Raw genomic sequence first — 26,586 nt, forward strand, 5'->3', positions numbered from 1 at the left:
AGAGAAGCTTTATAAGCCGGCCTGAGAAAAAGCTTTTCAAGGTTCAAAGTTATAAAAATTAAAAAAGGTTTTGGACCTCAGGTTGGATAATTTTAATGGGCTGGGGTCTAAAGTCCAGTTGCATAAAAGAGGACTGAAGATTAGCTAGGGAAACACGACGTCGTATCCCATAAAAAAAAGGAAGAGAGAAGGGGGTGCAACGCGTGATGACTCGGTTTCAGTTATTGCCTACGTGGCTAACAGTGATTGGCTTGAACAACCTCGAGCTTTCGGTGATTGGTTGGTTTCAACAAGAACACGTTGCGAAACGTTGTCGCTGATGCTGGTCAAGTCATCGGTGCCTTCCGCTTTTGTGCTCAACTCCTCGGCCAGTCGCTAGCCCATCCGCTTTCAAGATATCTAGTCGCTCAGAAATTACAAAACCCAGAAGGGCGCGCGCGCGCGCTAGAGAGAGGTAGAAACTCGAAAACTGCAATTAGAGAAGGTGTAAAAAGATCTAATAATAGAATCATTTTAGGTTTTCATATTCGGAGAGATCATACACTGTCCTCTCCTGATTTGAATCTCCAATGGCGCTTCGAAGATCATGCATTCTCTTTCTATTATGCGCTCTGTCGTATGCCCTAACCGCCATTGCAGGGTATGCCACTTTAGTTCTCCATTCTTTTAGTTATATTTGAGAGTGTATTTTGCTGATCATAAATATTTGGAGCAGGAAGAGCTATTATGATATATTGCAAGTGCCAAAGAGCGCATCGGACGAACAGATCAAGAGGGCCTACAGAAAGCTGGCATTGAAGTACCATCCTGATAAGAATCCGGGAAATGAAGAGGCTAATAAGCGATTTGCTGAGATTAACAATGGTAGTAATATTTTTTTTTTAATGTTTTAAATTGTAACTATGAATTGACGATTGATTCTGAGTTGATTTTCTGTTATTGTTAGCGTATGAGGTGTTATCGGATCAACAAAAGAGGGATATCTACGATAAGTATGGAGAAGAAGGGCTTAAGCAGCACATGGCTAATGGAGGGAGAGGTGGAGGAATGGGGATGGATATTAACGACATCTTCAAAAGGTAAGCTGTTCTACTTTTTCAATCATTTTGTTTTTTAAATTTTATACAAATTGCAACTGCTGCGCCCAAAATAATTCTAAGGAAATGAACTCGGTTATGGTTCTGGGATGAATTCGTATTTTTTGTTTTAATGGATTGATTTGATTCTGGTAAATGTTGCTTTAATTATAATCCTCTAATATGGAAAAAAAATTTCAGCTTCAGGTTACAACAACATGTTTCTCTAATACATAAATCCGTCATCTCTATTAGTTTGTCTTGTGAAGAATTCTGCTAACTTTAGCTTCAGGTTACAACAATGTGGTTTGTTCTTTTAATTGCAAAAGCTTAAGATGCTTATTTGCTTAATACGGCACCTAGCGTTCCTGTAGGCGTGTTTAAACTACTTTGTAGTCTTTCTGTTGACCAGATGTTATTCTCCTTGATCTAGGACTGCTGTCATAGCTTCACAAAAAGTAGATAGCACTATCTTTAAGATGTTTTCCTCTAGAAATTTTTAGGTCTTTGTTGCATTCATAGGCCTTCATGCCATCTGACAATCATTTTAACAATGTCTTACTTTTCTAATAAGTTACTGAAAAATTCATTAATATAACAAAATGGTCTCTCTAGTTTCTTTGGTGGAGGAGGCGACATGGAAGAAGAAGAGAGAATCGTGAAGGGTGATGATGTAGTTGTTGAATTGGATGCGACACTAGAAGACTTGTACATGGGTGGCTCACTGAAGGTGAGGATCATTATATATTGATGAGAGCTTATCTTTGCATAAGCAGTGAATAGATTATCAATTTGGATATTCTTGATCTCCTGACATTATGGTTACAGAGGTGCAATATTACTCTTGCACATTGCACCAAGGCTGGCCCTTAATTGAGCTGCCAGCTATCAGTTACAACTGACAAATTGAAGCAGCTCATTGTAAGGGGGTATCAGACACAGTTGATCCATATAACATTAGGATGGATTAAACATATTGCTTGATATATCTTTTACATCCCAGGTGCATGCGTGCTGTGTTTCTTTTTTGTTTATTTTACTAGTTGACAAGGGAAAATAGAGCGTGGTTTGCTGTGAAAGCTTCCGTTTGGTTTGTTGATGTGTTATATTTCATGTGGATTCATCAGGTCTGGAGGGAAAAAAATGTTATAAAGCCAGCACCTGGAAAAAGACGCTGTAACTGCAGAAATCAAGTATATCATAAGCAAATTGGTCCAGGGATGTTTCAACAAATGACGGAGCAGGTAAGCCATTATGTGGATAAACTTGTAGTTGAAAATATGATGAATCTTCTCTACACATTGCATAATATAAGAAGAAAAGAAAATGGCGGAAAATCTCTAACCCTTTGTTTGGATGAGCGAAATAATAAGAAACTAAAGAGGAGAAAATAAGATAAAAGAAAAGAATAGAAATTTAATTTACCACATATTTTTTGGATAGAGTATTAGAATATGGGAGAAATACAATCTCTCTTTAAGGAAAATATGGGAAATGGGCGGCTACTATAACCTCACAAGCTATGAAAGATATACTTAGAAAAATGAGGGCATTTAAGTATTTCAATACAAATAATGCTCATTTCTCTCCATTTTCCACCATTTTGGAGAGAGAGGTGAAACATAAGGAGTTGAGAAATGTAATTTCTTATCTTTTCTATCCTCTGCATAATATCCAAACAATAGAAATTAAGGAAATGAAATTTCTTTTCCACGTATCTCTATTTCCCTCAATCCAAATAAGGTAATCAATTGGGAGCACTTCCTCCTTGAGAATCTTGTCTTGTTTTCATTTGCTACATTAGTGAGAGAATGTTTACTTTTTTGCTTGGGTTCATTTGTTTTACTGCCATCACTATTCCAACTGCAATTAGTTCTGAGAATCTTTTTGGATTTGTTATGTTCATTTTTTTTTCCTTTCAGGTCTGTGATCAATGCCAAAATGTCAAATATGAACGGGAGGGATATTTTGTTACAGTTGATATTGAGAAAGGAATGCAAGATGGACAAGTAAGGTTTCTATCCCTGATTATTTAACTTTATTAACAATCACTTTTGTGATGGAAAACTTGGCATCTCTCATTCAAGCATATGAAAATTCCTACCCCTTTGATTTTCCTTTATAGTTACCTTTCTGCTATGGACATACTTTGCTGCATAAGAGTAAAGGTTTCTTAACTTTGAAATGTCTCATGAAAGTGTGTTGCATGCTGTGTAATAATGGTTGGTGTTGACGTGAATGGTTTGGTATTTTATCTTCTGTTTGTCAATTTTAGGGACCTCTGAGTTTATATGTGCTTGCTTGTTGGGGAATGATTATGATCTATTATGAACAATATAATCCTTGGGTGCTATTTGAAACATTGTCTTATCAGATGTGACGGTGCATGCACTTGCATTTGTGCTCTATTCTCATATTAAAAAAAAACACGGACATCTCTGGCAAAAACTCCACAAATTTTGCAACTTTTTTGCCCAAAAATAAAGTCCAACTTCACAAGTACTCAGCTACTTCCCTAAATAATATGTTAAATTCATCCCCTATTTGGGAGTGAGATCACAACTTTAATCATCAGATCTTGGATAACACCAGCTGCATTGCCAATTTTTTTTTTTCAAAACATTGTTATTGGTATCAAATGGCAGAACATGGACATGAGAGCATGTGGCCTGTGCAGTGTGGACTACGTAGATGCGTGAAGCCTGATGTTTTTTACTAAAACATTTATAAGATTGGTGGCAGTGGTTATGTCTATGGTGGTGTGAGCAACATTACTTTTACTGGCATTGCAGTTATCTAAAAAGTGAACCTTTTATTATGTTTCAGGAGGTGGTTTTCTATGAAGATGGTGAACCAATAATAGATGGGGAGCCTGGAGATTTGAAGGTTAGACTTTAACAGATACTGACTTGCATTTTGTTACTGCTGTTTTTGTACTAACAGAATTATAACCATCACACACATGGCAGTTCCGTATTCGTACAGCACCCCATGATCGCTTCAGAAGAGAAGGCAATGACTTGCACACAGTTGTGACCATCACGCTGGTAATTTTTTTGTGCACATGGCATATCTCCTATCTGTTCTCTGCTTTTTGGTGTGTAGATACCGAGACAAAAACTGCAATTTGTACGTTGTGTTAATTTCTTGAACCTCAATTTTTGTCAGGTGCAAGCGCTTGTTGGTTTTGAGAAGACCCTTAAACACCTCGATGAACATTTAGTGGACATTAGCACAAAGGTTAGTGGAGAACATATTCTGCATAGCTCCTCTGTAATATTTAATTTGATACACATGTATATCCAAACTGGACTCGAACTCCCCAGTGAACCGTGAAATATGAAAGAACAATGTCCTAATTCGCACTAAAAAATGACACGTACAAACCTTGTACAGGGAATCACAGAGCCCAAGTCAGTAAGGAAGTTCAAAGGGGAAGGGATGCCACTGCATTTCAGCACGAAAAAAGGTGATCTCTATGTCACTTTTGAGGTTCTTTTCCCCACTTCACTGACTGAAGACCGAAAGAGGAAGATCAAGGAAATTCTTGGTTAGGGTGTAGGATCAAATTCTTTTGTTGGGTTCCAAACTGTTCTCCAGTGTAACATGAGATTATTATATAGAAGTTCAGGAAGACGAGAGACTTTTGTTTTCTTTGTTAAGTAGAAGCATACGCATTAATGGAACTCCATTTTGCCTAGCTGAGCGAAAGTTTTCCTTGTTTTCAAGGTGGCATGTTATGTAGAGTACAATAGAAATTGAAATCAACAAGGAATTGCTTTTGATTATTTTTTCCTGTTCAATCGTTAGTGGTATGCGGATGTTCTCTTTTCTTTGTCCTACTATTTTCTAAAAACGCTAGATGCTCATGAATCCGACGCCGCTGCGCGATTTAAGGCATGATTCGGGGTCCCAACGCTCCATTTTTCCTTGTACATGAATAGAGGCAATGTTAGCTTATTTGTAGCCTAGAAATAGGAGAACTACTACCTAGTACGGTTACAGTAAAAAGAAACTTGCACATGCTGAATGGGATTTTAAGGGTAAAACAAGAAAAGAGTATGCGACAACTTAAACTTTTCCGATTACATGAATGATAAAATGGGAGAAATAAATAAATTCAGTGGTCAAAATTCCATGCGAATTAGGCACGGAAAACCCTCAACTGATTCTGATACCTTTCCATCTATATATAGGGATTCAATCACATGTTACGTGCAGCACGATCGACAATCGGAATTGGATAGAACGTAAACCAAACTCCCTGACATGCAGAAATTAGGCTACATTAATTCATACAGACATGCTTAGTAGAGATATCAAACGGTGCTAGTTCTTGATTATGGGACTATCAGCGATAAAGAATTTCACATAAAAAAATATTAATTTACTTAAAACACAATAAGACTGGCAAACGCAAGTCCTAACGAATAGATTAAGATATTAATTTTAAAAATGACATTATTCATATGCCATTTTTAGATAATGTAATACCTTAATTATATTAAGAGTTTATATCACATCTCTTTTAAAAGTTACATCCATCACTTAATTAAGGAATTCAACTTCTACTAAATATTTATTAAGAAAACATCCCCATCTGTTAATTTAAATATTATTGTCAACACTTAATTAAGTAAAGTATGCACGTGGAATTGCATTAGGAGCGATAAATATTTGATTTTAGATTAATCAATTTTCTTTCTTATTTAAAATCGAAACCCTTGGCTCTAATATAAATTTAAGTTAAATTGAAATTAATTTTTTTTATAATTTAGTATTAAATCGATTCGTACGGTGAAAGTTTAATTAAGCAAAATATTTTCTCCATCAGGAATAAATTGTTAAATATATGTATGTTTTCCTTTTATTTGGGGAACATATATGCACCGAAAAGATAAATCGCAGACGGAGGAAGACGGGTGTTGTACTTAGGTAGCAAGTGTAGACACTCATCAACGGAGGCGTGTAAAGTCATATCTCTGCAACCGGGAAGGAAAGTCATCCTCGTAATCTCCCGAAGAAGAAAGGGATGATGCGGATAGCATTGCGGACACGTCACTTACAAATTGGTTATGTCATTTTTTGCAGTTCACCTTCATCTGATGACGTGGCAATTTGTAGATATATTCTCCTCGCTCATGGATCCCATTGCACTATACATTATAGAAAATTTTAAATATTTAAAAAATTAACTAATAAATTTTTTAAAATTATAAAAATAAAATAATAAAATAAATAATTTTTTTCTATGTTATATAAACTGAGCAGTAATTTTCTCCAAATTATATAATATATTAATTTTTTCCAAATTATATAGTATACCTACGATTCTGTGTAGAATAACTTAAAATAGAAAACTCAAATTGAAATAGTATCATTAAAATATCATTTTATTTTTAATTTCAATATTATGTTATTCCAAGTCAGATAATTTTAATAATTTTATATATATATATTTTTTATCTTTATTTTTCTCTCATTCAAATCAAATATAAAATAAAAAAAAAATCTCTTAAATGTTCTATCCTCCTTTATTTTTCCTCAAACATGGTGGAGAAGATGTTAAATGTTAAAAAGGATGTGAATATTGCACGCGGAGAGCGAGATGAAGAGGGACATGGATAAGCAATTAAGTAAGATAGAAGATGACGACGCTGTTCAAAAGAAAAAAAAAAATACAGAAGAAGACGACAACGTGAAAATTCAAAGGTTGTGGGTGCACGTAAACGCCTTAATCCTGGGAAATCATTCACCTATTTTTCCTATTTTACATATGATTTATTATGTTCGTTATAATAAAAAATATATGAAACTTTTTTTAAATGGAATTAGATTGAGAATATAAAATTTAAAATTTTTTAAATTTATTTAGATATATTTATTAATAACTCCTTATAATCTCTTTATAATGCATTTTAAATTTATGAAAAACCAAGTTCATCCAAATATTTATAGATTTATTATTTTTATTTTAAGAGATATTTATAAATTAAGAAAATAAATTAAAGGGTAAACTGTAATTTAGTCCCTCTAATTTAGTGAAATATAATCTTTCATCCCTCTGTTTTAAAAAACCTTCAATTTAATCATTCACATTTAAAAAAACTACAAAATAGTCCCTACCATCAAATTTTCAGTTAACCTTTCATTTATTTTAATAAAAATAACTAAACTATAATTTTCTCCTCATCCTTCTCCTTTTTTTCCCGATCCTTTCTCCTCCTTCTCTTTCTCCTCCTTCTCCTCCTCCTCCTCCCGATCCTCTTCTTCCTTTTCTCCTCATCATCCTCCTCCTCCTCGTCCTCCTCCTCCTTCTTCTTCTCTTCTTCCTTTTCTCCTCATCATCCTCCTCGTCCTCCTCGTCCTTCTTCTTTTTCTTCTTTTTTTCCCGATCCTTTCTCCTCCTCCTTCTTCTGTGTTGGGATGGAGTGAATACTGTTTGGTTGAGTTTTTTTACTTAAAGGGTAATTTAATCATTTTTATTAAAATAAACGGAAGGTTAACTGAAAATTTGATGATAGAAACTATTTTGTAATTTTTTTAAATATGAAGGATTAAATTGAAGGTTTTTTAAAACAGAGGAACGAAATGTTGTATTTCACTAAATCAGAGGAACTAAATTGTAGTTTATCATAAATTAAATTATATTTTTATTTAAATATTAAATAAATTTAAAATTTTTATTTAATTAAATTTCTATATTTTTTATTAAAGTTTAAATAAGTGATGATTAAAAATAATATTTTTTTTAATTTAAAATATTAAAAATATAATATTTTAATTAATATAAAATTAAAAAATATATAAAATAGTAAATAATTTTAAAAAATACAACTTTATTATATAAAAGTTATTTTTATTATTAAAATATAATATTTTATTTTATTATTAAAATATTATATTAAATGAGAATTTATTTAATTATTGAGAAAAGTATATGATTTTAATAAAAAAAACTGAATTAATCTTATTTAGTCATTGAGAGCTCTAGGTGATTTAATTGGATTTATGTTTTTTAAATTAATAAAATATATATAATTTGCTCTTAAACCCTGGGTTTCTTAAAAAGAAAAAACAATAAACTCTGGGTTTCCGCAATAAATACGTCTCTCCGATTCTCCGTACATAAATTAGCAGCCAACCAACCAAGCAAACGATCCAAGGAAAGAAGAAAGAAGAAAGAAGAAAGAAGAAAGAAGAAGGATCATTGCTGAATTCTTTGTTAACATCCTACAACTCTCGGAAATGGATACTCTTTGTTTAAAAACAGGAATCCACGGTATTGCTCCATCGATCTCCGTCACTGGGTCCTTGGAGGTCCGTTCCAATGCATCGCAGGTGAGTGCACTGGCCCGTGATAAATCCGCTACCGTCGCTGCTGCGCCGCCTCAGAAAGCCTCGTCCATGTTCTCTTTCAGAGACCCTTTGCAGTCTTTGTGGCCTGGTGGAGGTCAAAGTAATAGGTATAAAGGAATGGCCGTTGACGACGCCGTGTTGGTTGATCATGGAGAGGGAAGAAGTCGTACTGGGGAAGATTCCGGGAACAGAATAATGGGAACCTCCGAAGGACAAAATGAGAACTGGGTGATGAAGATTTTGCACGTCAGGTCCCTCTGGAAGGAGGAGGAAATGAAGAGCAGTAGCGGTGAAGGATCAATTGAAGAAGGTGATGTCGCTGCGTTGAATGATGCTCTTAACAAAGAGGAAGAGTGTGATATTTGTAGAGTCGAGGATGATGAAGACAAAGAAATTGAATTTGATAAAGATTCGTTTTCGAGGTTGCTAAGGAAGGTTTCATTCGCCGAAGCCAAGCTTTACTTGCAAATGTCGTATCTGGGAAGCTTGGCCTATTCCATACCCAAAATCAAGGTACCGTATTTGCTGCTTAGTAGTATTATTATTATCATCAATTATTTTGATCAATCCATTTGTTTGACGTTTCTTACAGTTATTTCTGATTAAACTGAACAAATCTGTTGAACTCTGTTTATGGCAGTGATTATGGAGGAATAAGAAGGCTTGGGATTTCATTGAGGGTTATGGGTTCTTAGATCTAGCTATGCATCTTAAAATTTCTTGTTTCTTTCTTAGATCGTGATCAAATCTGTCTTTGCTTGTGTGGGATGGATTAAATCATATGACTGTTTAGAGGCTGAGTTCAACAGCTAACTTCAACTTCAAGTTCGCTGTTTCTCATTTTCCTCTGCTTTCATGGGATGGAATACCAGGAAAATTTTTGGTTTCAATGTCTTTAAGTCCTCTGATCCTTGAATTTAATAAACTTTTCTTTACTAAAATGCTAACGATTGTTACATAGGCTGCTCATCCAGAAGGATGGATGTCAATTGTCATTAGACAAGTTTCGTTTTGTAGAATATCCTTTTGTGAAGCCTGTAACTTAACTGTGCATTAAAGGACTAGTTTAAATGATCATATTCTATTAATATGTCCTTTTCATGGAAATTAATTCATTAATTTTTGGCTGTGTTCTGTCCTCATTTGAAAAACTAGTTAGATTCAATTGCAATCTAGACAACTTAAGGTTGATGAAAAAACTTTCCCTGGTAAATCAGGCAGGCAATCTCTTAAAATATCGGGGCCTCCATTTTGTGACCTCATCAATAGAGAAGAGGGAATTGGCAATGAAAGCAGAGAAAGTTCAGGTATCAGATGAAGGTCAAGAGGCAGAGGAAGGGCTGTTGGAGAAGGAGGCAGAGGAAGGGCTGTTGGAGAAGGAGGCAGAGGAAGGGCTTTTAGAGAAGGAGGCAGAGGGTACAGGACAGAAGAATAATGGTCATCCCATAAGTGCCTCTACTGCTTATCAGATAGCTGCCTCTGCTGCTTCTTATCTTCACTCTCATACCAAAAGCATACGTCTATTCAAAACCTTAAATGGTAAGACTGATAAAAACTTTCCTGAAGGAGACTCTGGAGGCAACAAGAATCTCAAAATGTTGAACTCTGAGGTGGCTTCTCTCATGGCAACCACAGACTCGGTAACAGCTGTGGTTGCTGCAAAAGAGGAAGTAAAGCAGGCTGTTGCTGATGATTTGAGTTCAACACGCTCTTCACCATGTGAATGGTTCATATGCGATAATGATCAGGATACAAGATTCTTTGTGATTCAGGTAATTATCAAATATCAATTAGTTCTGTAAATAATGATTTTTATTAAATCGGTAAATTAGTGAATTTCTTGTTAAGTGTGCAATTTGAGGATGGCATTTAATCACTGTAGAACAAATATGTATTTGTCACGGAGGTCTTACTAGTCCTGTGTTTCATAGGTAATCATGATTGCCATTGGACAACCAGTGGGGGGAGAAAAAAAACTGGTGTTTTTGATTGGTTAGCAATGGTACCCTTCTGTATGTGCTTTTGTTCTTACTCAATATCCTATTCTGTTGTGCAGGGATCTGAGTCTCTGGAATCATGGAAAGCAAATCTACTTTTTGAGCCTGTTCAGTTTGAGGTAAATTCATTTTTTTGTTGCCAAATTCTGGTTCAACTATTCAGATGATGTTTACATCTGCTGACGATTTAATAATGTGATGGATTACTGCAAAATGCTCAATGATGATTTCACTTAGATTATCCTAGTGAAAGACTGAAGGAGGCCATTTTTCTTAGACAATTAATGCAATTGAAGAATGCTATTGCTTATGCATGATGCCAAAAATAGATAAAATGTTTTTGTCCTATCATTCCAGGGACTAGATGTACTTGTTCATAGAGGTATTTATGAGGCTGCAAAAGGTATATATGAACACATGTTGCCTGAAGTCCATGCTCATATCAACTCTCGTGGCAGACAGGCAACCCTTCGTTTCACAGGACACTCTCTTGGTGGAAGCTTGGCCCTACTTGTAAATCTGATGTTGTTGATAAGAGGGGAAGTGTCAGCCTCGTCCTTACTTCCAGTGGTCACATTTGGTGCACCTTCAATCATGTGTGGGGGTGACTATCTACTTCGCCAGCTTGGGCTGCCACGAAGTCATGTTCAGGCAATTACAATGCATAGAGACATTGTGCCCCGGGCCTTTTCTTGTAATTATCCTAATCATGTTATAGAGCTTCTGAAGGCTGTTAATCGGAACTTCAGGAGTCATCCTTGTCTTAATAACCAGGTACTTTCCACTATTAAATGAAATATAAACCTAATAGTTGTCCATGAAAATCATCTAAAATGTGGTTGCCCCGTTATTACAGAAGCTACTATATGCTCCAATGGGGGAGCTTCTAATTCTGCAGCCAGATGAGAAACTCTCTCCTCACCATCATCTCCTTCCCTCAGGCAGTGGTCTTTATTTCTTAAGCTGCCCACCATCTGATGCTAATGATGCGGAGAAGCTACTCCGTGCTGCGCAGACGTGGTTTTTAAACTCACCACATCCACTTGAGATTCTAAGTGATCGCTCAGCATATGGTTCAGAAGGAGCCATTCAAAGGGATCATGATATGAATTCTTACTTGAAATCTGTGCGCAGCGTAATTCGGAAAGAGCTGAACCGCATAAGAAAAGGCAGGAGAGTGCATCGCCGCGAGTTCTGGTGGTCCGTCCTAGCACCAGGAGTAGCTAGTGGCAGTGTCCTTGTGAATAATTCTTTGGTATCTATCAACATAGGCCAAAACCATTTCAATTTCTCAGGTATCGTACAGACTGGAAGAGAATCATTGAAACGGTTTGGCAGGTTTGTTGCATCACAACACAGGCATTTGCTTGTGGTTCTATTGTTTCCTGCAAGACTGCTATTTGCGGGAGCATGTAGCGTGATCAATTTCCATTGACCAGCTATTGCATTTGTGACGTGGAATATTGTATAGGTTGCAGGCACATGGCCGAGCAAGATCATTATTCATTAGGTGATTCTTTATTCATTCAATATTTGAAAGGAAAAAGGGAAAAATAGATTCAAATTCTCTGTTGTCCTTTATAGGATTTAGAATTTTATGTAGAGAGAAACTAGAAGCCAACATTTTGGTCCATCTAGGTGTAAAATTCAGACCGGAATTTTTTTCTAAACAAAGTGTTGGTGATTGATTGTATGGGGGACCAACAGAAATGGATTTATTAGGCTGTGAAATTGCACCTACAGATCAGAAAGCGAGATTTGGCGTGCATGTTATAAACACGAAATTAATCTGAAAGTTGGCATGTGGATACAATTTGCTCAACCATCAAAATCTCCATCAGCCCTTCAAAACCATCCATAGTATCAATATCAGTTCATCATAATTGAGCCACGCACGAAAGCAAGCAAAAATCTTTAGATACCCAGATTTGTTTGTTGAACATTGTATATAAAGCCCAACAATCTCTAGAAGGCAAATGCAATTGTGAAGAGATTTGTTTGTTGGAACCTGCATTTAGATTCATTAAGCACATGGAAAATTCACATGAAGGACAAATGCAAAAGGGATAAAAATCCACGAGGCCAAAGGTTCATGGTCTGATTTGAAGACAAGAATAGGTGTGTCCCCAGTCCATATTGGCTGTATATTGATGAAAGTTGGTGTTGGAGCAGCGTTTGGGTTTTGGTTTAATGTCATATTCTTGGATTTGTACGTTTGCTTCTACTATTATTTTTACCTTTTTCAGTTTGGCTTGTCGATTATTAGGAAAGTGATTGGTGGCCTACAAAGTGAAGAGGTGGACCTGCAGTGGTCAGAAGCAGAGGGAGTGGGGAACGGGCCTAAACTTTTTGAATGTGAGGTGACCGTTAGGAAATGCTATTAATTAATATTAAATAGGACCGAGTTTATGGTTGGATTTGGAGAGTTGAAAACGGGGGAAATATTTCAAAGCGAGGGGATTCATATTTATTAGGCTTGTTGGTGCACTTGGGGTGTTTTGTTTTGTTGGACTCCATTTTGAAATTTCCTAAAAAAATTCATAAAAAATATTAAATTTACGATACATTATTTATTTGGTTTTTATGGTAAAAGAATACGTGGAACCAAATCAACCAATAAAAAATTATTTAAAAAAATGGGTAAGAAAGATTTTGAGGAGAGAACCAAAACCAAATGACCGGTTCTAGTCCTAAATTTGAGCAGTCCGTTCACCATGGGCCTTGCATCTCAGTTGTTTTAATAGTTAACTAACTGTTCTGACAATGGTGAAATAACTCTTCATAGTCACTCCCTCAATACACGACGCTTTCACAACGAATCCTCATGGGCCTCCAATGTTCTCGAGTAAACGAGGAGATTTATTACAGGGCGCAATATACTGTACACAGTTCATCAAAGCCTTGCTCCCTCAGGAATAACATACATTTGACAAGGTGTCTTAGATTGTGTTGCGGCTTGAATCTGCCAATGGAAAACTATGCAACAAAGATGCTATGAAGAATATGCTATGGATCTAAAGATGCCATAAAACTCTCTTCTTTCAAACACCTCAAATTGTCTCAGAACAACCGGCCTCACCAATTACATGTCTCGGAAAACCAAAAAACGCCTGATATTAGATTATTGGATTCTTTCATATTCACTCAGGTTCTGGTGTCCGAGTGAATATAACATTGAAACAAAGTTGGTAGCTACAGACATTTGGATAAGATACCTCTATGCACATTCTGGTCTTACAAATTGAATTAGTGTACGGGGAAATCTACTCTTTCCGCACCTGGCAACATGAACAGCAGACATTTTGATGCATTGTGCTGTGTGTGTATGGTCTGCAAAATGAAAATTGCCCTGAAAAGTATACTATAGAGCATAGGGAGGAGAAAAGGCACTCAAATAATTTCCAAATATATAGTATTATTAACATACACATAATACACCAAAAGGCAGTTAGATGATGACTGCTTCTTTCAACATTTTATGCCAAAATACACATCTGCACCATATACTGACCTCATTTGAGAAACTGATAATAGAGCCAAAAAGGGAAATAGATGCGTAAATCTGTGAATTTTTATTTCAGAGTATGTCGGAATGATGAACTTCTTAAACATATCACATTGTTCAGAATTACACAGCTTGGCCAGGAACAATCAGAAATATCCAAGCAACTCATGAAGTACAAATTCATAGCCAAAGACATGCTTTCACCTGACTTACAAATTACAGATTCATCTTTCCTGCTAAGTACCATGAGTGCATGGCAAGGCTTCCAAAAGACATGATATTAGCAAGGGATGAAAAACCATGGATCATGCCAAATTTCTTGTTCATTGCAGCAAGCTTTGGGTTAGCCTTTGCAACTTCCTGGTTCTTTGACCACCCAATTTCATTCCCAATGTTTTGTTCCCTCTCCACCTTGTGCCTTTGCTTCATCATCTAAGCAGTCAAGTCAATCTAAAATTTATTAATAAAAATACATAAAAAGAACCTAGAACATACAACTCAAACAAAAACCCTGAGAATAAAGAACACAGTATTTTTTCAGATAATTATTTCTAATTGGAACATAAAGAAGAAAAAAGGATAAATATCATTAATTGACTTAACACTGCTCTTAATCTTTGACTGACAGCTGTATATGTTCCTGGAAATAACATTGTGGTAGTTAAGAATATAGAACTAGACAAGATTTTTTTATGTTTTTTTTTTTAATATTATTATTATTATTATTATTAATTAAATCATGATGCAATGCTTGGATCCTTGAATTCAAAACTTTCCAATCAATTGAATACAATTCAAAGATTTGAACAAGATGTATCAAAAATTTCAATGCCTTGCAAAATGAAGTCTAAAACCACATAGGGAAAAAAAGAACAATAGGAAGAGGAAAAATAGGACAAGGAAAATACTCATTTTCTTTATACTCTCAATTTCCTCAACAACCGGGTAGGCGCAACCAATTATACTGGGAACTAAATTCAAAAAGTTACACATTGAACCACCAGTCAATATAAATCCTTGGAAAAAAAAAACTGAGTTCACAAATCACAAGAGTTGTACCTCGATAGTCATGGGAGTGAAGACAAATAAGTTGGCAAGATTGAAAGCCAAGGAAGATAACAGGAACCCCAGCTGGTACTTCTCTGCAGCGGAAGCTGATTTCCATGGATGTAAATAACCAAATGAAGCCACAGATATTGCACAGCACACTCCCACCAACCAAAAGTATGCAGGAAACATCTTGCTTTGCAAATTACCAAACTGATGCCTTGGCAGATTCCTGGTATCCATACAAATTTATTATTTTCTCGATTATTATTCTTAAAAAGAAAAAAAATTACAAGAAACTCTAAATTTCTTGCTCAGAAAATGCATAGAAAAGCAGGACTTTTTTTTTTTTTGGGGGGGGGGTGGGGAGGAATCATTTCAAATTGACAAAACTTTATCTGAAATTGGTAAACCTGTATCCGATTGTTATATTTCTTTTTTCAAGAAATCAAACAAAAATAATCAGTTTCGAATTTTAACTGATTCTTGAAATTGAAGTAACCAATATAGTCTAAAGAAATCGCACTAAATTAGGTAAAGAGTGTGAATTGAAATTAAGAAAGAGACATACTTGAACATGATGATGCCACCGATGAAGGTGACCCAGAGAGCGGCACCAAAAGCCGTGGAAAAGCTGAGGAGGTGAGCCAGTTTCAGGTAAGTAGGTAGCTGAACAATGGAATTAGATCCAAATGTTTCCGGAGAGAATATCACCCCGATGGCTAAGAAAGCCACGGCCGCCACAAATCGACTAAGCCAACCCATCTCTCTCTCTCTCCGGGGATACCTCAACGATTAAAAGTGGAAAAGGAAATCAAGTATGGTTTTTATGGCTGCTGAAGGCCACCCTGTTTGGTTGGGATAAGCAGATAGCACAAAATTCTCTTATTTTAAATTAATTTACGGGAAATTACTTTTCTCATGTAGGAAACGTTTTTATTAAAAAAAAATTTGTAGGAAACGTAAATTATCTAGGTAGAGTGTAATAAATTAATTAAGTTTTTTTTTTTTGGAAATGGTAAATTAATTAAGTTCTATTGAATTTGTTAATTTAATTATTGATTTATTATATTTTATTTTTTATTATTCTAAAATTATTTTTTTTTGAAATGGATTCTAAAATTATTTATATACTAAACATAATTATATAAATAAATTTTTTAAAAATGTACTTTAAAAAAATTTTAAACCAAACAAAGCTTTAAATTTACCTTATCCTAAGTTCAGCCACTCCTCCTGCCCACGAAAGTGAATTATCTTGCGTCAAATTAATTAGAATTTTTTAAATAAAATTTATAAATTAATTTTTTCATGCAATTATAAAAACTTTATAAATACAGTCAATAATTTGTTTTCCTAATAACCCACGTGGAATTAGAAATTGTTCAACTACCAATGTTGTTGTCTGATAAATGAGCTTGGCAAGTACCATCACTTCTTGGATGATTTTGAAAGCCCAATCACAATGAATACTCACGGGCCTCCAGTCCTACCAAACCAAGTCTGTACTGCGCGGTAGATTTGCGAACCAAGTGTAAGCACGTGTCATGTGACGTGGAGCAACGATGAGTTGCCACCGCAATGCAAATTTCCATGTCCCGCCATGCCCAAAATTAAATCCGAAAATAAGAAAAAAAATTTCCCACCCTTCCTCGACAAGTTTTCCAAAATTTTCTTCTTCTTCTTCAGTTCACAGCTTCACATTCAAACGCGTTTTGCTCTCTTGTCTCTCTGGCTTTGCTCTTTCAGATTCAACTTATCCATTTTCCTCACATTTGTATCTGCTGAATTCGCTTCAATGCTGGAAACCACTTCTCCGTCCACAACGTTTTTGGCCGTCCGTTTCCTTCTCTTTGGTTTCGATCCCATCAAAGAGCGCGAGGTCTCCCTCTCTATCCCAGAAATCGTTGTGCTTCTGTTTCCGTTTTTGAGCATTTCATTTTGGATTAAGGGTGATGTTTTGATTATTGTCACTATTTTTAATTTGACAATTTGTGTAGGTTCGAGCCAAGCTTCTTAGTGGCGGTGGAGTTGATGCTGGTCAGTACAGTCAAAATTGTACTCACGTGATTGTAGATAAGATTCTATTCGTAAGTCCTTAATCTTGTTTTCACATTCACTTGCTACTTTATTTCAAATTTTTAGCTTAATTTTTTGCTCTCTGATTTAAAGAAATCGGGAATTGGTTGCCTGTATGTTTTAGTAAGTGTTCTTATGTTATGTAGGATGATCCTCTATGTGTTGCTGCAAGGAATGATGGAAAGACACTGGTTACGGGATTATGGGTTGACCATAGTTATGACATTGGAATGGCTGTAGATGCCACATCTGTAAGTTTGTCTATTCAGTTCTATTTCTGAGAAAAAAAATTATGTGTAATTACTCATGGACATGTAACTTTTCCTACCAAAAATATGATTGGTCTTTGTTTATCATCTGACGCCATTACTTTAGCTTGCCCAGAATTATCGGTACATAGAGTTAGGCCCTTGTGACTTTTTTTTGGGTTGCAGATTATGTATAGGCCTCTTAGAGATTTGAATGGCATAGAGGGTGCTGAAAGGTTAATTGTATGCTTGACTGGATACCAGCGACAAGATCGAGATGACATTATGGTATGCCCTGTTCATTTTTCTTTCTCTTAAAGCTTTCGTTACTTGTACCTAAAGATGACCTCCTTATATGATTATATGATGTTATGGGAATTTTTTTTTTCCTAAGACCATGGTTGGCCTGATGGGAGCACAATTTTCTAAGCCATTGGTGGCAAACAAAGTTACTCATCTCATATGCTATAAATTTGAAGGTGCGGTTTTGGTATTCAGTCAGCGTTCATTAGCATTATTGTTTTTAATGCATATTCGTGTTAATAGAGTATGTTTGCCCTCCCACCTTGTATAGGTGAAAAGTATGAGCTTGCCAAGAAATTGAAGAAAATAAAGCTTGTTAACCATCGATGGTTGGAAGATTGGTAAGTTGGTCCTTTTCTTTTGCTATGTTGTGATTTGTGAATAATTAACTATACATTGTGAATCATAAGTTCTCATGAAATGAACTTCTTTCTACAGCTTAAGGGATTGGGAGCTTCTTCCAGAAGATAATTATAGCAAGAGGTGAGGTATTTAAACGAGACTGAATAAGATGATATCATGAACTAGAGTAATGCATGATGTATTGATGGGCAGCCAACATGATAATAACTTTAGCATACTCGAGAATAATTAAATAGTGCAACTCACAAAAGTTCAGAGTTTTTGGTTTCTGTAACAGGTTTATGGAGTTTGAACTCTATTATGGCAGAACATAACTGACATGACCATTTTTTTGTGCATCTAAATTAGATAATTTTTTGGATAAATTACTTTTACATTTCTGAGGTATATCGAAATTAACTCTTTTTAAAATTTGATTTTGTCACATTAGAGGGCTTTCTATCTAATTTTCTGTTAATTATTTTTTAAATAACCAAAATTCCTTGAAATATATAGTATTTTTTTTATCCTTGAGTTATATCAAAATAAATACCTATGTCCCTCAATTTCTCAAAAATAAATAGTTGAACTCCCTGTATTTAACTTTATCAAACTTAGAAAAAAAAAATTGTTTTGATGGAGAGGCCTTCAATTTGACAACGGCAAAATGGAGGGATTATATGTTAAGTTTTAAAAAGAGAGGGATATATGTAAGTAAAAGTAATTCTCTAATTTTCTTATTTCACCATGTGGTATCAAGAGTGAGGAAGTATTCATAATTCATGTTATATTTGTTGCCTAAACTTATTATTCACGTTACATTTCACAAGGTCATGACTGGAAAGATTTAGCACATATGAGAGCTTGTACCAAGTGATTATATGGTCATGTAGTCTGTGAGAATGCATGTATTTGGTTGGAAGTTTCAAGTACCATTTATATCCTATATTTGCACAGAACTGAGCTGGTTGACTAGTGGAGTTGCATTGATACAGATTGTGTACAAATAATGGATTAATCAAACATGTCAACTTTTCATATATTTGATTATTTGGTTATTGCTTTTCTTGTTCTGTGTGCCTGTTAGGAGTAAAACTTATGATTAATTCTCACTTCTTTACCACAGTGGCTATGAGTTGGAGGCGATGGAAGCTGAAGCAAAGGATTCTGAAGAGGAGGCTGAGGGCCCCACGGTGAAGCAATCAAGTCATGAAATGGCAAATAGGAGTCCTCACTTGAGAATGGGAACTCCTAAATCTTGTCAGATGCCAACATTAACTGGGGAACTGCCAAAAATGGCGTGTAATTTAAGTGAGCCTGAAGGTATGCCTAGTGTTGGTAATGGGAAGGACATGTTAGGAACTCCTAGCAGAAATAATAGATCAGCATCAGGCTTTATTAGCAACTTTGTTTCTGAAGCATCGCCCTGTCCTGTCTCTGATGCCTCCAATGATGCTCCTTCTGTTGGTTTACATAATCCACAAGAGAAAACTCCAAATTCTACAAAAGGGGGCAGTGACTTGGAAACAATTTCTGGAAGTGCTGAAAGGCCTTATTCTGATGCAAAGTTTAGTGCTAGAAGTTACACTAGGAAAAACCCTCGGACATCCCCAATATCAACTTTTTCAGGAAAATTGGGCAATACTAGAGGCTCTCCTAAAGTTCAATTAGGTGAATCCATTGACAAGTCTTCTGCCAAATTTGAATCTGCAAAGGACTTAACTGGTTCTGGTCATGTTGAGGTTCTTCCAAGAACAAGTGAGCTGTTTCATGAAGAAGCTTCGAGCAGTAAAAAGCAAAAGATGGATGTTTCATGTTTTAACCCTAAATCTCACGATATGGGTCATGAACCACCAAGAAGTGTGACAGGAAGTCCGTCAGTTAGTTGCAATCAAGGATTGGAACAACCACATTTGGTAGATGGTTTGTCTAAGATTAATAATCAGCATCCTGATGTAACAGGAAGTCCATTAGTCAGTCTTGATGCCGCTGCACAAAAGTCCCATTCTGATGTTTCAATTGGCAAAGCTTCAAAATTTAAAACAAAGCAATTAATGCAAGATCTGCTGCCCCTTGAAGATGCAGCCTCAGAGGATGAACAAAAAAAGGATGCGGATGAAAACATGCCACAAACATCATTAAAGGCACTGAAAAAGTCCAGTTTGGCTAGCAAGCCTGAAGTTGGAGATTTTGGAGTTAAAAAATCTGAAGATCTGGTTGCAGATGCTGAGGTCCCGTGTCATCAGCAGCAAGATAGACAGGTCCCATCCCCCTTCAACAGAAACTTAGAGGGAGAGAAATCTCAGACTATTGCTAATTTAGAAGGGCTTGAGGAAGGTAACGGCAACTTAATGACCAAACGGGTTAGGACAAAGATGATTGCCAAGAAGACATTGGGTTCTAGACCAAAACTGAAAAGTACTGCGAACCTAAAAGGGTCCATTTATTTAAATAAAGTTGCAGCTCAAAGTGATCCTGCAGTTGGTCTGCCTAGGGAAATAGCAGGACATGAGAATTTCTCTAGTTTCAATGAGCTTGAAATATCCCCTGCAACTGTCGATGCTATTGCAGTAAAGGAGGTAGAGACAAAAATTGACCCAAAATCTGGAGATAATACTGAAAATGCGACTACTGTTATGGATGATGAGACTGAACCTCCAGAGGACAAAGACACACATGAAGGTGTACACGATGAAGAGAAGGATGGGGTGGTTGATTTGTCAAGTAAAGCAGATGATAACACGAAGGTTAAACCAGATGTCTCTCAGCATTCAACAAACAATACTGCCGCTGATATGGATGATGGTGCAAAGGAGGATAAGATTGCAGTTCAAAGCCAGCAGAAAGATAAAACTACCTGTAAAGCAAATGGTATGAAAGGGAAAGTAAGGCAAGGCAAAAAGCAGCCATCAGGTAAGTCCAAGACAAAGACTGTCCTTACTCTCTCTGGGCATGCAAAATCTAAGCAAGCTTCGGATGGTGAAAAGACTTGCAATGGCGAGGACAGTGTTGAGAAAGTTATGGGGGAGGAAAAAGGTAAGCCATGTTCTGCAGGTCAAACTAAGAGCAGAACTATATCTAAGAGAAAGTCAGAAAACTCCATGGAAGTGGATAAGGAGAATAAGCAAATTGTTGATGGAGATCAAAATATAAGTCAGTTCAAAGGTCATGTTAGGAAAACAGCCCTCAAATCTGATGTGTCAATGAAGGCTAATCAAAAGTCAAGGAAAAGAGATCCTAAATGTGTTCTGGTGAGAGAGGTTTCGAAGCAATTGGAAACTGAACCTATATGGTTTATTTTGAGTGGACATAAGCTACAGAGAAAGGAGTTTCAGCAAGTCATTAGGCGGTTGAAAGGAAAAGTCTGCAGAGATTCTCATCAGTGGTCATATCAGGCAACACACTTCATAGCTCCAGATCCAATTCGTAGGACGGAAAAGTTTTTTGCTGCTGCAGCCTCTGGAAGGTACAGTATACCTGCATTGCTGCCAGAAATTTTTATGATAATATTATCTTGCTATTGCTTTTGTTATCGTTATGGAGTCTATCACCCAGTTTGGTTGGCATGAAAATAATGCAATCCTTCTATTCTTTTGCTGAGAAGACGGCATACTGAATGCAGGTGGATTCTAAAGACTGATTATCTAGCTGCTTGTAGTCAAGCAGGAAGGTTCCTGGGTGAGGAGCCGTATGAATGGCATAAGCATGGCCTTAGTGAAGATGGTGCAATTAATTTAGAGGCTCCGAGGAAGTGGCGGCTTTTACGGGAGAAAACAGGTCATGGTGCCTTCTATGGCATGCGTGTTATTATTTATGGAGACTGCATTGCACCATCTTTGGTATGTTTTCTTATCAAATATTGTTTGCCTGGATTTTTCCTTTTCCTTGTGCTATTTATGTTCCAGAAAATGCTTTAGGACTTCTAGTCTTCCCTTGACTAGAATTCCAGTCAGCAATACTATGTTTTGATACATTGTCTGCGCTGCTCAACAAACAGGATACTCTGAAGCGAGTTGTGAAGGCAGGTGATGGGACTATATTAGCAACTTCTCCTCCTTACACCCGTTTCCTCTCGTCTGGGGTTGACTATGCCATTGTCAGCCCTGGCATGCCACGTGTTGATTTGTGGGTACAAGAGTTCATGCGACATGAGATACCCTGCATTGTGGCTGATTACTTGGTGGAGTATGTATGTAAGCCTGGTTATTCTCTGGAGAGACATGTTCTATACAATACTCAAACTTGGGCAGAAAGGTCATTCGCTAACCTTTTGAGCAAGGCAGAAGACATTGTTGAAGGCGTGACACCGTCAGATGATTGCAGTAACGATGACACAACCTGTAAAGTATGTGGATCTCACGATAGAGGGGAGGTGATGCTGATATGCGGCGATGAAAGTGGTTCTGTTGGTTGTGGGATAGGTATGCACATTGACTGTTGTGATCCTCCTCTTGAAAATATCCCAGAGGAGGATTGGTTTTGTCCCAATTGTAGCAACAGCAACAGTTCTCCAAAGAGGAGAAAAGGGGCTTGATAGAAGACCAAGTTGTTTTTTTTTTTCCGTCTTCAGATTTTGTAGGAGCACATTGTTGTCCGAGTCTCATATTTGGCTGTGGCTACACGTGTAGAATTTGTTGTGCTCGGTCTCAGTTGAATTTGAGAATTCTATTAGACAGAACAGAAAATGATAGTGGCTCTAGAATCTGTTTAGCTTCTCTTTGGGAATAATGTATGGATTTCTGAAATATTTTAATTAGAAAAGTGTTTTTGATCTCTCTATCTCCCTTCCATCCAAAAAGAAAAGGGCTCCCTCGCCTTCAATTGGAAACACAGGTTTCTAACCATGATATGACAGCATCCGATAAATTATAGATTGTGCATCTCAATTTAAGAATATTCATCTTTAAGGTATACGAAATGTAAACTAATCAAATTAACAAAATATATACATATTACATTTTATCTCATTTTTTAGAAATATTTTAATTAATTAGAACAATATTTTATAATTCACTTCTTGCCAACCACTCGCTACCATAAAGTCTATCTCAAGCAATGGCACTATACAAACACATTCACCTCTCAAGGTGGGAAGAGATAAGGGGGATGTTTTTTTATTTTTAATTAAGAATAAATTAATTATCAAATGGTGTTTTTAATTAATTAAAATTTCTTATTGAGTGCAATTGGGAAAATATAATTTTTTAATTTAAATGGATGACGTCAACAAATTACTGAGAAACTAAATATTTAAATTATCTTAAATTGCTTTAAATTATATGATGATTTGTTATGGTTGTATTAATTGAATGTACTAACTCAATATGGTGAGTTGTTTGCACCGGGTGTATTTAATATTTTTTTAAAATTATTTAAATTAAAATTAAAGAATTTTATATTAAAATTATTCCAAAATTTTATCCGTACTAAAATAAATACCTAATTATATATAATGACCGTTGGTCTACAGTAAAGCAGGCCAAAAACTTACAAATCCACTTCAGTTGACCGGTCCAACATATTCGATTTTAATCCAGACAGGCGGGGCAATTTGATCCGATAAAAAGAAGTCCAGCCCCGTAATGTGACATGAGAAATGATAGTAGGCCCAGTTACTTCGCAGCTCTACCCGCATGCTGGCTGTGTAGTGTGGAGAGAGAGATTCTGACGTATCTATACGTACGAATCTGATGACAGAAATAGATGAAACTGTAGTAAATAGGCCATTAGACATCGTTAGCGAATTAAAAAAAAAAAAAAAACCTTTCCCTATATCTAAACTGAAAATTGCACCGTAAACTCAATTATTTTAAATATTAAAACATCAATATATAAATATAATTTTATAAGTTTAAATTACTATAACTTTAACATATTTTAATTGATTGGATATACCTTATTATTATACACCGATAATTCGAGTACGGCATGTGCAATTTCCCGCTGCATTTCTTGTGCTTGTTGTGGCCGGAACTTGATTCGGTTGTCCAGTGTTACAGTTTTGGTCAATGAATTCTAAGACCCTAACACCCTGAACCCAAAAGCCTGGAAAACATTCAGGAGCGATTGTTTTGGGCCCAAACGGAAAGGCAGCTTCAGATCATAAAGTTGTAATTATATATATATAAGTCTGCATTTGCTTGTTTATATCCATAACAATTGAGTTATTTATTCTTTTAAAATGGAATTTAATTTTATTAAAAAATATTTTTTAAAAAAGAGATTAAGTATAATGTGGTGATGAATTTGAAAAATTGGCAGATGATTATACAAATAATTTTTTTATTCAATTTTCTGACTTTTAATCAATTTTTCCATTTGAAGCCAAAAGAAATTCAGTGGCAGACAACACTGGAATAACATTAAACGAGGTAGACATTAACTTACCACAAAACAATTATGCCCCGCCCCTCTATTTTCACTTCCAGAATTTCAAAGCTTTAGAAACAATCAAAATCCCCAATTTAAAATTCAAACCTAATTAATTAAAATTTTAAAAATTTCGTGTACTTTCCACTCACATCGTAAGGGAATTAGCTGTAAAGCAGTCAAAATAATAATACTTGCGATCTCAAAAATAAGAATACTCAAAATTTATTTGTCAAGGCTCCTATCCTACAATATGGCAAATCATTCGTCGTTTCGTTCTTTTCTTTTTGCGTTTATATTCGAAAGCGAACAAATATTAATTAGCGACAGAGTAATCTGCGAAGAATTTTTCAGGTTTGTTTGTTTTTATTAAACGTAATTACACACATAATCCTGTAATTAAGAGATGAGATTAGAGAGAGCACATGTCTATGATACTATCACATGCTTCTTCTGACATCATCATATCTGGCAGCCACGTCTTCCAATGTTCCCAACATTCAAACATCACGTGTTATTTTCCCCCCCAAGTCCCTCTTCTCCATCTTAATCACATTTTCATACCAATAATCCTTTTTAATTTCCCCTTTTACCCTCACAGCCCTCCCATATTAAAAAAAAAATGAGATTTTTAGAGTTTTAACAAAATTAATTCAAGGAAATTAACCCTCAACATAGAGGGAGGCATCATCCTCTGCGATCAAATATAGATTAAATACAGAGAGATAGAATTGGAAGCCACGTGAGAATTCGTGCAACCCTTTACTTTCGCCACAAGCAATAAACTATGCTTTATTAAATTGGTGCCTAATAAAAACAGCAAAACTAATAATATTATATAATATTGAGGTCAGAGTCTCAAATTGAGAGCATGTGATTGGCTATCAAAATATCACTTCATACTTTAAATCAGGGAGAGACAGAGAGAGAGATCATGATGAAGGAGAGAAGTAGAGTTTATATATATAATTAAATGCGACCACTTCATGGGATGCCACTAATGAGCTGTTTTGCATCCAGCTACGCCTATGAGGTCTTTTGCCTATGGGCTATAGCTATGATCTGTTGCTCACACCATCAACTTTTTTTATTTTTAATGGAAGACGTGATTGTATATGGATTTTAAGTCTGAAATCGAGTCATCCTCCCAGTTGAGTAGCTTGGAAGGACAAAAAGGAAAAACAAAAGACAGCGCCGATTCATCAGGAAAAGGGAATGGCCTCAAATCACTTGTAAGCAAAGAAAAACAAACCATTTTACCAAGTAAAGAGATTTTTATTTGGCTTTTCACTTAATTGCCTTGCATGGAAATATGTAATTGATAGACTTAATTCAGCTGTAAATTATTTTTTTATTAATAGAGTTCATTCAGCCATAAATTCCATTAAATTTTGAAGGGGGCAAAAAAAAGGTGAGTGTGTAAATTGTATAATGATATACCTCCCTTTCATGGAGCAAAAACAACAGGCTTTTTGTTTGGCCAGAAATCCTATAGCCCTAAAGCAGGAACACACATAATTAGGATTGAGAATTTCAAAACCTGTTTGATAAATTGCCCCAACGACCCTCTTAAAGTCCAAAACCCTTCTTTATTGCCCTCCCTCACTCGGTCATTATTTCCATACTGCGTCATGTGAACAGTGATCTACTGATGGATACCCAAATGCCCAAAACTCCATTGAGGGTAAAAGTGTACCCTGAATTGACATCTCCTTTCTAACTCCATTTTTTTTTCTTGTATTGAGCGCTTGATTGGACCATTTCTTTTGTTGCATTAGCCAGAGTTAAAAAAAATTAAAGAAGAGAAAAAATCTGACAACCCTCTTTTTTATCTCTTTCCCACTGGCAGGGTTTACCCATTAAAAAAACTTGGTAAGTTGGGGCACTCAAGGACACAACAGGGAGAGGGGTGCGCCAAATTCAAAGGCAGTTTTCAGCCTAGACACAAGTCTTGCTAGCCGAAGTGGATAAAGAAAAACCTTGGGTTGGCGTTAGCAAATATGGAAATCAAGTGGAATGTCAGATGTGTCAGTTTCGTGGATAAACTAATCAGATTTTTTTTTTATAAAGACCCTCCGGATAAGACTCTATAGAGAAGACAAAACCTATCGCTTTTGCTGCACACACCTGCTGTAACAGAGAACCCGAAGTACCAATCTTTCACAAAAATCCACAATTACGATCACGTTTATATGAACTGAATTGGCAAAGTTAGAAATAATGGATACCAGAATATAACTTCAAATGAGCTAAGCAAATCG

The 26,586-nt window shown here is 35.9% G+C and overlaps 4 protein-coding genes across 6 annotated transcripts; 3 read left to right on the forward strand and 1 right to left on the reverse strand.

The window, feature by feature from the left end:
* The first annotated feature begins 300 nt into the window (after nucleotides 1-300).
* Nucleotides 301-4,864, forward strand: LOC110613113 (dnaJ protein ERDJ3B). 2 transcript variants are annotated; one of them, XM_021754078.2, is made up of 11 exons: nucleotides 301-454; nucleotides 518-640; nucleotides 716-864; nucleotides 947-1,079; nucleotides 1,692-1,806; nucleotides 2,204-2,320; nucleotides 2,999-3,085; nucleotides 3,903-3,962; nucleotides 4,046-4,123; nucleotides 4,245-4,316; nucleotides 4,473-4,864. In XM_021754078.2, the coding sequence occupies exons 2-11, from the start codon at nucleotides 570-572 to the stop codon at nucleotides 4,629-4,631; spliced, it is 1,041 nt and encodes a 346-aa protein (XP_021609770.1). In that variant the 5' UTR covers nucleotides 301-454; nucleotides 518-569; the 3' UTR covers nucleotides 4,632-4,864. The 2 variants fall into 2 exon arrangements, with proteins under 2 accessions (XP_021609770.1, XP_021609761.1); XM_021754069.2 differs by having other exon boundaries at nucleotides 332-640.
* A 3,277-nt stretch (nucleotides 4,865-8,141) lies between these two features.
* Nucleotides 8,142-11,991, forward strand: LOC110613126 (phospholipase A1 PLIP2, chloroplastic). The gene is made up of 5 exons (XM_021754090.2): nucleotides 8,142-8,948; nucleotides 9,653-10,207; nucleotides 10,492-10,551; nucleotides 10,790-11,206; nucleotides 11,289-11,991. The coding sequence occupies exons 1-5, from the start codon at nucleotides 8,325-8,327 to the stop codon at nucleotides 11,865-11,867; spliced, it is 2,235 nt and encodes a 744-aa protein (XP_021609782.1). The 5' UTR covers nucleotides 8,142-8,324; the 3' UTR covers nucleotides 11,868-11,991.
* A 1,990-nt stretch (nucleotides 11,992-13,981) lies between these two features.
* LOC110613133 (transmembrane protein 205) lies at nucleotides 13,982-15,884 on the reverse strand. The gene is made up of 3 exons (XM_021754101.2): nucleotides 15,556-15,884; nucleotides 14,997-15,216; nucleotides 13,982-14,369 (listed from the first exon to the last, which is right to left on the reverse strand). The coding sequence occupies exons 1-3, from the start codon at nucleotides 15,747-15,749 to the stop codon at nucleotides 14,154-14,156; spliced, it is 630 nt and encodes a 209-aa protein (XP_021609793.1). The 5' UTR covers nucleotides 15,750-15,884; the 3' UTR covers nucleotides 13,982-14,153.
* A 735-nt stretch (nucleotides 15,885-16,619) lies between these two features.
* On the forward strand, nucleotides 16,620-22,735 carry LOC110618747 (BRCT domain-containing protein At4g02110). Of its 2 annotated transcripts, none has more exons than XM_021761986.2 (10): nucleotides 16,620-16,866; nucleotides 16,985-17,074; nucleotides 17,210-17,314; nucleotides 17,498-17,599; nucleotides 17,706-17,790; nucleotides 17,886-17,955; nucleotides 18,053-18,097; nucleotides 19,083-21,422; nucleotides 21,561-21,795; nucleotides 21,954-22,735. In XM_021761986.2, the coding sequence occupies exons 1-10, from the start codon at nucleotides 16,783-16,785 to the stop codon at nucleotides 22,488-22,490; spliced, it is 3,693 nt and encodes a 1,230-aa protein (XP_021617678.1). In that variant the 5' UTR covers nucleotides 16,620-16,782; the 3' UTR covers nucleotides 22,491-22,735. The 2 variants fall into 2 exon arrangements, with proteins under 2 accessions (XP_021617678.1, XP_021617685.1); XM_021761993.2 differs by having other exon boundaries at nucleotides 16,621-16,866; nucleotides 21,579-21,795.
* The last annotated feature ends 3,851 nt before the right edge of the window (nucleotides 22,736-26,586 follow it).

Source organism: Manihot esculenta, chromosome 1 (genome assembly GCF_001659605.2).
Source record: "Manihot esculenta cultivar AM560-2 chromosome 1, M.esculenta_v8, whole genome shotgun sequence".
In the NCBI taxonomy this organism is placed as follows: Eukaryota; Viridiplantae; Streptophyta; class Magnoliopsida; order Malpighiales; family Euphorbiaceae; genus Manihot; species Manihot esculenta.